The 13727-nt window shown below is 39.1% G+C and overlaps 1 protein-coding gene across 5 annotated transcripts in view; it reads left to right on the plus strand.

The window, feature by feature from the left end:
* Positions 1–13727, plus strand: part of LOC139116054 (exostosin-like 3) — a 45963-nt gene that overhangs the window by 25296 nt on the left and 6940 nt on the right. For all 5 annotated transcript variants that reach the window (XM_070678559.1, XM_070678561.1, XM_070678562.1 and 2 more), the window contains exons 2-4: positions 1033–3319; positions 4013–4087; positions 6700–6827. In XM_070678559.1, coding sequence (XP_070534660.1) covers positions 1133–3319; positions 4013–4087; positions 6700–6827 — 2390 coding nt within the window. In that variant the 5' untranslated portion in view covers positions 1033–1132. The remainder of the gene's footprint in view (positions 1–1032; positions 3320–4012; positions 4088–6699; positions 6828–13727) is intronic.

Consider the following 13727-nt stretch of genomic DNA (forward strand, 5'->3'; position numbering starts at 1 on the left):
CCTGGGAACTCATTAACGTGTTCATGTGATGCTTTGAGATCACTTTATGCTCATGAATGTTCACGCATGACGTTTCCAATGCTAACAAATCTGTGTTTGGAAGCTGCTCTGCATGGATGGTGTGAGGACAAAGGCGTTTCTATGGAGCTCCAGTCGTATTATATCCATTTCATGTTACCGTATGGCTGTGCAAACATTTTTATGACTGTTTTGTGTCTTTTGCTGGTGGAGGATGTAGACAGGCAGTAATTCATCACCTGGAGATATGGGAAATACTAGTTCATAGATTAGCACATGGCTGTGAAGTTTTACGTGAACTTAACGGTCACCTGTGACATAAATAAACTAACAAGCTATCCAAAAGCAAACAAGACCAAGATGCACTTGTTCCAGTTGAAGTCACAGAATATACTTGTCGTAAATACATGGTGTATTTACTTCATTACCATGAGAAGTTGGACTTTTTGTGTTGCAATAACATGTTAACATGTTTCACAGTCTCTTCCAAAGAAGAAGTAATTTTTTTTACCAGTGACCGTGAAAGCTGTATTAAATAGGCACATGGCCTTGGGAATATTCATTGAAGAAATGGAGTCTTTACAATCAATGGGTAATTTGCAGGATATAAGAAGCAAGCAGGGGTCCCCTCTCTGATGTATGTGATGTGTGGTTTTCTAAACGAACATACAGGCTCTGCCCAAACCATAACTTGATTCATCAGCCACTTCACATGTCCCGACACGACCTTTGCCCTCCTTTATATTTCCAGTCATGACCCATTACTGTAAATACCGGCTTCAGAAAAAGTGATTAATAGTCGGAAATAATTAGATGCCATCACAGGGCCCATGCATTCTTGTTGCCGGTGTATGGTGTGTAAATTTACCAGCCGCTGACAAAAACTAGATGCCACTGTAGCATGGATGAGTACTTGTGAACAATGGGCGGATCTTTTTTCTGTGTGTTTAACGTTGTCGACATTACATACAAAAAACTCACAAATTGATCATTTCTTTTCTGTTGCATTGACAGGAGCAGGTGAGAGGGTGACTTCGACCGACGCACAAGAAGAATGCCGCTCCACGACGTGTGTGTGCTACCTGTGTCTTGTTGCCGCGCCAAGATGAGATAAATGCAGTTGCCGAATGCCACACACAGACAGAATGTGAGACTGGCGGTATCTGCGCTTCAGAACTCAAACTCAACAGCAAATGCCATGGATTACAACCAGTTTAACCAGTCTCACCAGCCGCCGCTAGACTTCGGTCGCTGGCTGGCGAAGAACGTCAAGTTGTCCCGCTTGATTTTCGTGCTTGTGGTGATGCTGATTCTGGTACCGCTACTAACCCACTATTACCTCAGCAAAGTTGATGGAATCAATGGGAACGGTGCCTTCGCGCCCTCGGGGGACGTGCTGGGCAGGCACCCGATGAAAGTCAGCGATCTGCGACTGCACGTGGATGAGCTCTACCGCATCAAGTCTTCAGTGAGCTCGGAACTTCTGGACCTGGAAAAAAAAAGGACCGATATTCAGGGTCAACTTGTTGCATCAGGTAGCAAACTGGAGGGAATCCAACGTGATATTGCAAATGCGGAAAACGAGCTGAAAAAAATTAAACTTCAGATTTCACAGTTAAAGAAAGAGAAGGAGGAAATTCTCGAACAGAGGCAGCAGCAGATTGCGCCGCCGAAACGAATTTTACCGAGTTTAGAAGACAATGTGATTTTAACAGCACCTCAAGATAAGCAACAGTGTAGGCAACATAATTGTTTTGATTATTCCCGGTGCTCATTGACATCAAACTTTCCCGTTTATTTTTATGAACCAGAGAGCACTTTTCTCAGTACTATGGAACTTGATCGGGTCGTATGGAGCACTGTCAGCGAGCTCTTCAGTGCGAACCCCTATAGTACAAATGACCCAAGCATTGCCTGTATTTATGTGGTTTTGCTGGGTCCAAGTATCACCTCTCAGATTTCCAGGACAGATCTGGAGAGTAAACTTCAGACTCTGCCACACTGGCGAGGAGACGGCAGAAATCACATCATCTTAAATTTAGCGAACAACGCCCTCGTGCAGCATCACCTAGACGCAGTCAATATGGGTCGTGCTTTAATTGTGCAATCTAATTTTCAAAATTTGGAGTTCCGACCAGAATTCGACATCATTGCTCCAGTGTTGCTTGGACCAAAGTATGAATTCAGTTGGAATGTGCTACCTCCGTTAGTGCCAGCCAGGAGAAAATACTTGTTGCATTTCCAAGGTGAAAGGACGAACCCAGGTCGTAGAAATCCAAGCTTTGTTGGAGTCCAGAGCCGAAAATTGAAATCTGATTTGAAATTCTCTCACACACCTCCAACTGATAGTGATCAGTATGTTATTGAGGAACTTCGGAAATTTCAGTCCATCACTGATGATCGATTTTTCATTGAACTACTTTGCAGTAATATTGCAGCTCAGGGAAACGGGGACACTCCGGAGTGGGCGCTCTGCGGAAACGAAATTGAACGATCGACAGCTCTGCGGGAATCTACTTTCTCGTTGTTGATCGCATCAGACGACACTTGTGTGACATCACTTCCTCTTTTCATTAGGCTGTTTGAGGCGTTGAAGTATGGTGCAATTCCAGTAATTTTAGGGGAACAGATTCAGCTGCCGTTTTATGAAACATTGGACTGGCGGACTGCTGTCATTACTCTTCCAAAACCCAGAGTTACAGAGCTTTACTTCTATTTACAAACAATTTCCCACAGTGATATTTTAGATTTAAGAAAACAAGGAAGATTTTTTTATGAGAACTATTTTTCTTCTACGAAGAGTGTTTTAGATACCATTTTAGCAACCATCCGGACTAGGCTTAACATTCCAGCGGTTACGATACCGGATGCGCCCTCTCCGAGTGTGTTCAATGAGGGATTTGTTCCGCTGAAAGTAGACATGCAGGTACAGACATTGGAAATTGAGGACGGCGGAGGGGGTCCGGTGGAACCTCCGTTCCCCTCACCTACTTTCCTGCGGAATTACACATACAGTGTCATGAACAGGCACCAAACATGGAACAAGGCTCCGGGACCTTTCTTCATGTTTCCCAACACTCCCTTTGATCCAGTGTTACCATCGGAGGCAAAGTTCCGCGGATCTAGCATGGGCTTCCGCCCAATAGGGAACGGTGCTGGTGGAGCCGGCAAGGAATTTATGGAAGCTCTCGGCGGGAACACACCAAGGGAACAGTTTACCATAGTCATGTTGACCTATGAAAGAGAAGAGGTGTTGGTTAATTCTCTACAGAGACTGAATGCACTGCCAAACTTAAATAAGGTAATTCTCTCCCTGTTCCCCGTTCCTCTCTTTTTCAAAGTTTCAGATTGAGCAATACTGTTGAAAAATATGTGGTTGTACCAAAAGCTGATCAGCTGTGATAGTCTAATTCACTCAGCTAGTCTGTTGGGTACTGAATTATCAGTACATTCCTGTGTAAAGACACCTCAGTATTTTATTTGGGTCAAAACTCTGTTAGCTGTTTACACAGGACACATCTCTCAGCTATAAATCCAGTATTTTATACAAGCAGAAAATATCCCATTTTTAGTGAACATGTCTTCACTTTTTCATTTGACATATGCAGGACTGACAAAGTCACTCAAACATCCAATTTAAAAGTGATTGTGACTTCAAGTGACTAGAATTGAGTTTGTCAATGATAATACTGCATAGTATACACATGGTATTATATCAGCAAGACTGATACTGTGTATATCAAGGTATACTGTATGTACTATTGGTAGTATATATGTATTATTTGGAAGTGTCAGAAATGTGTATTTGTTTTCAAAAATAGATGAGAAATATTATCAATACATGTTTTTTTCCAAAGAAAATCCCAGTCACAAGATGTCCTGCAAAGGTCAATATTCATACCGGTATACAGATACTGCAAAAGTGTGACTTCACCAGCATGACGTGATGTTCGTCTGTACAGATTTTTCATAGCTGTTTTTTTTTTCTCAACAGGTAATAGTTGTATGGAACACACCAGAGCCTCCGTCACAGGACATGGGATGGCCAGAATTGCATGTCCCTGTCGAGGTCAGTCTAAAGTTACTTTGAATTTCTGAGAAAAAGTTAGGGACTGCCTTTGACTCTTCCAATGGTGTTTCCTTGAGGACAATTCTGACTAAGGACCATATCAAAGAAATGGTGGGGACAGGATTAGTTTAGTGAACAACGACCAAAAGTCAAGAATGATGTAATAGAGAGTGATGTAGTAGATTCTGATAATATCTCATGGAAGACGTCTCCTTTGTATGTGAAGTTTCATCTTTTACCAATGTTTGCCTATTTATGCATAAATGTCAACCTGACATTAATGAATTTGTTGTAAATAAGTAAATAAATCGGAAAATCATTAAGTAAATATATAAATAAATGGATAAAGATGTGTACAAGTAAATAAATGAATAAATAAATAGATAAATTAATAAATAGATAGATAAACAGATCAATAAATGAATATTGCAAAATTAAAAGTATAAATAAGTAGGTTAATGTATTGTTAATTATTTGATTGATTCATACCACAGTGAATGCAGTACAATAAAATTGATTTTAAGTGTCCATTTGGAGAAAATATGGACAAAATATACTCTGAATGATAAAAAGTGTGCTGTTAATGAGATATATGTAACACAGGGAAGTGTCATGACAGATCCTAAGACCTTTGAAGTCCTCACAGTGTGATTTGGTTCCCGAATCGTGTTACATGTATTTCATAATCCAGTCAGTGAGAAAGAACAACTAGATCAGATTAATAGACATCCACACAGAACGGTGGAGACATCCACACAGAACAGTGGAAGCAAAACCATCATGGAATTACCATATCAGTTATGTTTTCTTTGGTAGTATTCCAAGGTCACAAAATTTTCCTGGATGACCCATTTATCGCCTTACTGTTGCAAAAGTGTGAAATGTGATAACTTGTTTCAAGGAATTCACATTCAAATTGAGATAAGTAGGTGTTAATGGTATACCATCCCTCCTGGAGTCTGTCAAAGTGTAACTATCATTGCTGTCGTGTAAGACCAGTCAAACCATAGATAGTAGACGGAGATTACTGTCTATGGTTATTACCATACCTCCACCCACGGTTAAACCTATTGTGTTTGTGTTGAATCATAGACCATCAAGAAAAACAAGGGTCATTGGTTGAATCTCTATACATGTACAGTATCGTCAACACTCTGTAACACAGTCTAAAATGTTGATATTTTGCATCTTATTAATGAGTGTGAATTTTGTCCAAGCGTGATTCTTTTATGCTGGTTTGTCAAAAGTAAGGTTTGAAATTGTCAATTAAATATTGATGTCAAAGGAAAAAAGTGTTTTTGAAAGAGGTTTGTGTACCACACATTTGTCTCCAATAAATCGCAACATTTAGCATATAAGTATATACTTGCAATTGTCTAACATTATCACAGTTTTGGTGACAATCAGCAGATTGTACCAGTAACTGTCTTATAAGAAGAGCAAAACTTTAGAGCAAAACTTTATCAAAATCTTTAAATTATATGAAATAGTGAAAAGATCACACACCTGTATACCACATGAATTAGTTCTTGATTCATTTCTTGAAGAATTGACAGAACATAGAACACTTCAGAAAAGGAAGCATACTATTATGAAGCTGTTGTGATACCAGGCACCTGAACAACTATTACGACATTGATTTTCAAAATGTGCCATTGATAAAATCATTGTCTTTAAAGTGACAACTCTTCCGTTAGCATGCAGCTGTACATGTACATGTACTCAGTTGCTTATCATTTCTGTGGTAAAGTAGTATAGGACTTAATAAGTTGATTTTATGATACAACTTCATGTAATATTTCCTAGAACACTATCTGTGAGTACGTTGCATATACTGTCATTTGATACTTGTGCAAAGCTCATTAGAATTAGTAGCGCTCAGTACTAGGTTGAAATAATCTGTAGCACAAAAGCAGAATGGTAAAGCTTTACAAACAGATGTCATTTCATGTATTTAGGTTTTGCATGGAAGTGATTATCATTGGAAATATGTAAGATATGAAAAGGGAAAATGAAAATTACTGATTGTTTAATGGTTAGATCACATGAATCAAACAGAACCCCCTCCTCTATTGTCTACTATGTGTTCAGTTAAAATGTGTTTGACACAATTGTGTAGAGACACAGGGTGCAAGGAACAAGGTTTCACAATGTCGAATCGTCAAATTTGTTACCTTTTAGGAAAAATTTACAGTTTGTACAGACTTCTATGTTAATAAGAGACAGACAGATTTCTTCCCTTTGATGGTTATGGATGATAATTGATATTTTAGTCAAATTGGTTTTCATCTCTGCTGTGTAGCAGTCACAAACATACAGCTGCAACCAGCTGGCCATAGATGTACCTCACCCATGACCTCCATGCTTTTGCTGTACCTCAGACAGTCTATCGACTCATACCCTTCTCAGACTCTAAACAATGTGGGAAGTATAAAAAGAAAACAAAATTAGCGTGCCCAATAATGGGCAAATTTTTTCCCCCTTTTCTCAGCAAATATTTAGGTAAGTCTGCCAGCTTTAGGGGATTATGGTACTGTCCAGCACCCTGCTGAATTCCATTCAAGATTTTAAAGATAATAAACATTTAACTGTTGATTTGTTGTTCACTGCAGGTGATAAAAACTAAAAAGAACAGCCTGAACAACCGCTTTCTGCCATTCGATGAAATAGAAACTGAGGCTATTCTATCTATTGATGATGACGCCCACCTGAGACATGATGAAATTTTGTTCGGCTTCAGGTAAGTGAAATTGGAGAGAAGAAAAGTGTAGCAGACTATTGATGAGGTGATTGATGAAAAAGATTGTTAAATATTAGGGACCGTCTCAGATTGTTGCACTTTTGTGCTTTTATTTTGTGATCACAAGTTCTTCGTGTGTGAAAATGAAAATACTGCACACATGCCAACAACTTTTACAGTAACTGCTTCTAGCTCGTTCGTGTCCCAAATACAATTTACCAACAGCAACATTGTATCCTAAACCTTTCATTCATCAAATTATAAAGTAAAAAGTATAGTAGAAGTGTCTGCCAGCTCAAACCACACCTGTGCATTTCACTCTCACTGTGTTGATGAAACAGCACTCAATTTTGCAGTCTTCACAAGACGCATAATTCTCAGTGCATTGTTCTCTCAGGCACACATCAACATATCACACTTTTTGAACTTTCGTGTAGGGGAGGGGGTTTTGATCTAAATGAAGGAATTTCATTTCTTGAACTTATGCGACAATATGAGATGCTCCCTTAGATTCACAACCAGTGTGACTTCTGATCATTAACTATGACCTCAGCTAGCTGTTGCATCCTCAACCTATAAAAATTCAAACAGCTTGCTTGATTCAAAATGCGTTACATAGGGAGAATCAACCCCCACAGGAATAGATTCATGCAGCAGCTGTCCAGCCCTGCCACTCTAAAATAGGTAAATCTTGTGATGAGATATTACATGTGGAAACAGCAAGAATAGCGTTCCTACAGAATTTCAAAAAAAACCACTTGACTGAATTTGAACTGCAGATAAATGTATATGTCTGCATAACTTGTAGAACTTGTTAAATGCCAAACTCCTTGGGAAACTTTAAGAATCTCTGTGAGTTGTTCTCACAGTCATACATGTACCTGTACATACATGTAGTATGTCAGATATTCTACAATCAAAGATAACACTCATATTGATGGTAAAACTGCTGTAGCAGCACACTTATGTATCTGCTGACAGTGGGGGATGACATCAGGGTTCTCCTCAAGGGGATTTTGAGGGACGGGCCACCCTCCTTGTTTTTCAAGCAAATCTATTCGTATTTTTTAAGAAACATACAAAACGATACATTTTCACAACAAAGGAATATGCAAATGATGCTGTTTATATAAATTGGCTATCTCTCTGATTTTTCAAGCTGTTGAGAACGCTGGTAGTTGATTTGAGTTGAAAGGTGACATTATGCTGTGGTCCGTTTAGATGTTTAAATCCATGGTTTCTCTGCTGTAGCGTTATGTAGATCAACGAAACCTCTTACAGAGGGTTGAATTCTGTATGAACTTACGAGAATGTTATTGATACCTGGTTCAATTAGCTTCTGTAACAGTTCACTGTTTGTGAAAAGACTGACGACAACAGACCTCTTGGTGTTGTTTTAGTATTTTTTCACTTCCTGCTATCATGTACCAGAATGTCTTTGCCATGCATGGCTTGACTACCCAAGATGCCTTGTTTGAAGGTGGACATTCCAACCTTTGTGCCAGGAACTCTAATAGTACACCTCAAAATACAGATTTCAAATTTTGAGTCAGATTTTTCAGCAACATGATCCCTTGTAATATCTCAGGTGTCGGCTGGCATACTCCCTGTCTGTGGAGACGGCAAAATGTTCCATGTGTTAGGGTGTTTGTACAGTGATATCAGCACGTGCACAAACATATTGTTGTGTCATCTGTCAATAGTAATCACAAATATTGTTTGGTCCTTGGTTGATTGAAAATCTCACCCAGCTGATATGTAAACAAAGATTGGAAAGAATTAATAAATGCAACACAGTATCTGTGTATTCATTTCCCTGGAGATAACCTACCCTCCTCTTACTCCTAGCAGGTAACCCAACCTCCCCTTACTCCTAACAGGTAACCTACTCTCTCCTTACTCCCAGCTGGTTACCCACCCTCCCCTTACTCCTAGCAGGTGACCTACCCTCCCCTTACTCCTAGCAGGTAACCTACCCTCCCCTTACTCCTAGCAGGTTACCCACCCTCCCCTTACTCCTAGCAGGTTACCCACCATCCCCTTACTCCTAGCAGGTAACCCACCCTCCCCTTACTCCTAGCAGGTTACCCACCATCCCCTTACTCCTAGCAGGTTACCCACCATCCCCTTACTCCTAGCAGGTATTTAACCAACTCAGCTACACCCTATTGATCAGTGGTGAAGGTAGATTGCCCACACACAACTGTCAGACCCTCCTGCCAACCAGGAATATTATGGCTAATGTACTAGCGGTAATATTCTGTTGTGTTTCTGTTGATTGAGGTCCCGTAAATTTACAACATAAGTTTCAAGTCTCAATAAGAATTTTGTAAGATATTATGAGGTTATTAGGAAAATACCGCAGAGGATGCACGAGGACATTGGCGCAGCGTATCGCCTTATGCGAAGCGGAGGGCGATGCGCGGCGCCAATGTCCGAGTGCATCCTTTGCAGTATTTTCGTGATAACCTTGTTATTATACATAATATGCATATTAAATATCTCTACAGATCACTTGGGAAGTGCAAGTATTATGTGTGCACTTGTAGTTGTAACCATTTGCTGTTGGAGTAGTCATGGAATGACCATGGAAATGTGGGCACTACTTTTTCCAGCATTTTTTCCAGCTGATTCATTCATCCGTGACTACAAATTATTACCCCATGGCGTGTTGACTTTTACATGGCCGACCTCGTGCTCCGCTCAAATAGTTTCTACCTTTTTGGTAACATGACACCGCTGTTACAAAATGTCAGAACACTGGACTCCCAGCGTGTTCAACTCCTGTGAGAGTCTGTAGTCAGATGATATGGTGTAACTGTGTAGTGCATATTGTACTTGATGATCCCATGAAACAGAATATTCAATTCACTGCCATCTTTACAGGCAGTGTCAATATATAACATACCTCATATCAGTTTGATCGGGTTTTACATTCTGCAACTGACCATGACAGAAAACAGAAGAATTGTAAACAGAGGTTTGGTGTTAATTTCCGTTTTCAAAACTTGATTTTCATGTGACATGGCTAAAATCTTACACAGATTCTTTAATATTCCAGTGCTTTCCTAAATTTCTTCTCCACTTCAGTAGTTTTCAAGAACTAGTCGTATGTTACAGCATGGAGAAATTCAAAACTTTAAGTCGGCTGTAAAGCTACATGCCAAAACTCTTGACTTCAAAACAAGGTTTGCTTTGCCTAGTATTACTAATTATCACACACCTGCACAAAGTTGGGCAATTTAAATGGATTTGTGCAAAGTTTATGATTCAAAAGTTTCAATGCACTGTGTATGGAAATATCAATAGTCCTTCAGATAAGTTCCTAGCAAAGTACTGCACAATTGCTGAGCAACAGATGTCCATAACGTTTCATAGTCCTGCGTGTGTGTTTTCATGTACATGAAAGAGTATTTCAAACAATAATATTCCATACAGACTGCAAGAACTTACTTTTTTTTTTCACCTCAGAATATTATTACATGTAAAATTTGCATGATATCAATATGTTAATATTGGTGTATTTGCTTTGAAATGAGTAACAGAGAATGTATTACTGCAAAGATATTTCTCTGTGTTTTGTGTCACATGGTTTTGGTGCTAAGCACCTGGCCTAAACTTGTGACCATAGAGAACGTTCCGCATAGAGATGCCCTGCAGGAGTGTGAGCAATTTGATCCAATGTCAGTAAAACATGCCAGAGTTATGGTTGGAGGGGCATTTGCTCAATGTATCGGCGTTCATTGATGTCTGACGATAAGCCGCATGCGAGACCTGAATGTGAACTTCAAGACCCCAAGTTGCCCTGGAGCTGGGCTGACAAGTGGACAAGTGATATCTTGTTCTATTTGTAGTTGAGATTTTGTCAATGGGTTCATTCAACTCTTCCAAGGCCACCGTTTGTAAAACAAGCACAAGTCAAATACACACACCTGCGCTGTAGAGAGGCAGGTCGTTTCAGTGGCGTACAAATTTTGACAGATAATAGAAATAAAGCCCCAGGTGTGTTGGATTTAAATTAGAGACGGTTGGCAACATGGCTGGCCAGTTGGAATTTCATACCAGCACCTGGAGAGATTTAACAATGGAAGGCCTGGCACTTCAAATGAAGTTTAACTCTTGCCCGAATACAACACACAAGTTTTTAGTTTTTTTGTCAATTGTTCGTTGGTCGCCTGTTTAGAAATCGCAGGAATAAACAGATGTATACAGAAAATTTCAAAAGGCTGAGATATTTGTATTGTTAGCCTCAAGAACACTTTAGTGGTCCGCTGAAATAGATTTCTAGAACATTGTCAAGGAGAGTCTTAGGGAAAAGGACTCAACAGTATACAATTTCACAGTCGGTAGTGTTTGATTTCAGGAAAGATATTTACCAAATGTTGATTTCCAAGTTGCTGTGTTTGTTTTCTGGCATGGATGTTTACTAAACACTCTTTTGATAAATAAGTTTTTGGCACAGAAAGATGTTTATGGAACGGTTCCTCCCTACTGTGTTTTGTTTCAGAGGAGATTTGTTTATGAAAGCTTGATTTCAAACGAGATGTTTGGTTACAGAATTGATGTTTCGCAAATGTTTATCCGCAAACTATTTTGTTTGCGTAAAGGAATACAGAGACTGCTCTCCAAATGTTGATTTCTCTTCTGTTGTGTCTAATTTCATCAAGATAGTTTACTAAACTGGCCTATACAGCTATTTTTGGTTTGACATTCATGGGTAATGGCCAGGTGCTATAGACATCACTTGATTGGTTCTCTATTCATATGTGAAAAGATTTCTTTCGCTTCAACACACAAACACCTTTTTTAGACTCATGTTTGTTCACTGATATAAACGTATTCCCAAAGAATTCTATGTATCTGTATGGTTCATTGAGCCCTGTTAAGCTGAATACACCTGTATTGAGTGTGAAATAGTCGTACATAGATACTTGACAAAGCTGTCTACTGCTAACACTTTCCCATCAAAGTTTCGATACAATCTGTTGTTTTCCGTTTGCAAAACAAGACCTCCACGGATGAAATTGGAAAAGCAAAATAGCTGAAGTGGCAGCAGACAGGTGTACACATCAACTTTTTTGAGGAACACGTTTTCTGATTTCTATAATCTACAGCTTGCTCTGAAAATCAGAGCTCGCAATTTATGACTCTATTAAATAATTTATCAATAATTGTTGTTCTGTTTATATAAAATACAGTTTCTTGCTCTACTTTCAAAATCACAGCACAAAGTGAGGCTATTTTTGTGACAATCCTAATGACAATATAGTCAACAGTTACTGCTTTTGTCCCTGAAAACTTGACAGATGTAATTGGTAAAATTCATTTACACAGTATTATGGATACTACAGAATGCATACTGAATCAATATGGTTGTTAAACATTCCACTTATCTATCATGGGACTCATAGTACAACTAGGATAAATGTCTTCTGTTGCCGTCTTATTTACAAGTTCTTAGCTGCTTTTTGCCGGACATTTATCGTCTTAACTCCAAACAAAGCACTTGGTTTTCTATAGAATCAGATCAGTGGAAGAATATCATTTCCTCATTCCTGCATATTTAGCATCATTTGATTTTAGGAGTATAATAAATTCTGAATTCCCTGGTCACACAGTGTTGCGGATGGCAATTGATTTTTTTGCGGTGAATTTCTCCATCGGCAATGTCATATTTGTGAACACATGCTGATTTGTTTCCCCACTTTAAGATTCTGAAATCCTGTTTTACAAATGATTAAACCTCCCGAGCAGCTCTGTTGTGATTGATGCTGTCATTTCTGAAGGATTTTGTGAAAAATTTCCTTTGAAATCGTCTTTGTGCATTCCGCTGTTACCTGTCGCATTCAGACACTCACCACCCATGTTGACTGTTGCCTTGGTAACAGCCTACCAAACAGATGAGAACATAGCCATTCAAATCTCCCTTCTTACAGACATGTTATGTCCACAATCAGCTCATCTTATTGTCTGTTTCAAAAGCCATACATAATACCTTTCGTCTAAACCTGAAAACATGCCTTGTGCCGCCTGGCAGTCAAATGACATATTCAGTAATCGTCCCTAATCACTTTGTACTTTAAATATGGTATTTATCTCAGAAATAGTCAGTGCAGTTTATTTGATGTGTAATGGCTTCGTTGCCCCGACACCAGCTTTAATAACACCCAGGCATTCCTCATTTTTTGGTGAACTTTGACCCGTGATTATCTGGAAGAACATCAATCAAACTGTAAGAAAACCCACAGAAGTTTGTGCATGGATTTATTTTTTGACTATCAGTAGTTATGACAGACTTACATTCCCCTACGGAGGTGGTGTTACAGCTGTAGTAGGCATTCCTTGTCAAAGTCTTGCTTAAACCTGGTTTCTTTTAATCGAGATAAATGACAAGGCTTATGGAAGCCCTTTGTGTTTAAGGTATCCGCATTTCATGGGAATACTTAGCCTTGTATCCATAGGTAGAGGTGGCCACCCATATGTCTTGGTGATATTTTAGAGTGCTGGTTCAACTTTTCACTGCGCAGTGCAAATGAATGCTGTCTTGGTAATCTTATTACCTCACTTGATTTTCAGTGAACTGAATGATACACTTTCACTGTTGAATCTAGCAGGAAATGTGGAATCTGCTCACAAACCATCAAGACGTCTGCATTTTCTTGATGAACATCATGTACATGATATCACTTGTAAACAATAAACCATTCATGGGAAGGAAAAGGATAATCTAGGATAATTCTAAAACAAGATACTGTTTCAGTTGTACTTTTGCAAAAGGTTGGTGACATGAACAGAAACTGAAAAATGGTTTTGAATATATGAGTATGTGCTATGCCTAACAGCAGTCTGGGAAGATGACCAAAAATTACCCCCTCTTTCAAGATCAGATGATCCATTTCA

This window comes from Ptychodera flava, chromosome 17, assembly GCF_041260155.1.
Source record: "Ptychodera flava strain L36383 chromosome 17, AS_Pfla_20210202, whole genome shotgun sequence".
NCBI lineage: Eukaryota > Metazoa > Hemichordata > Enteropneusta > Ptychoderidae > Ptychodera > Ptychodera flava.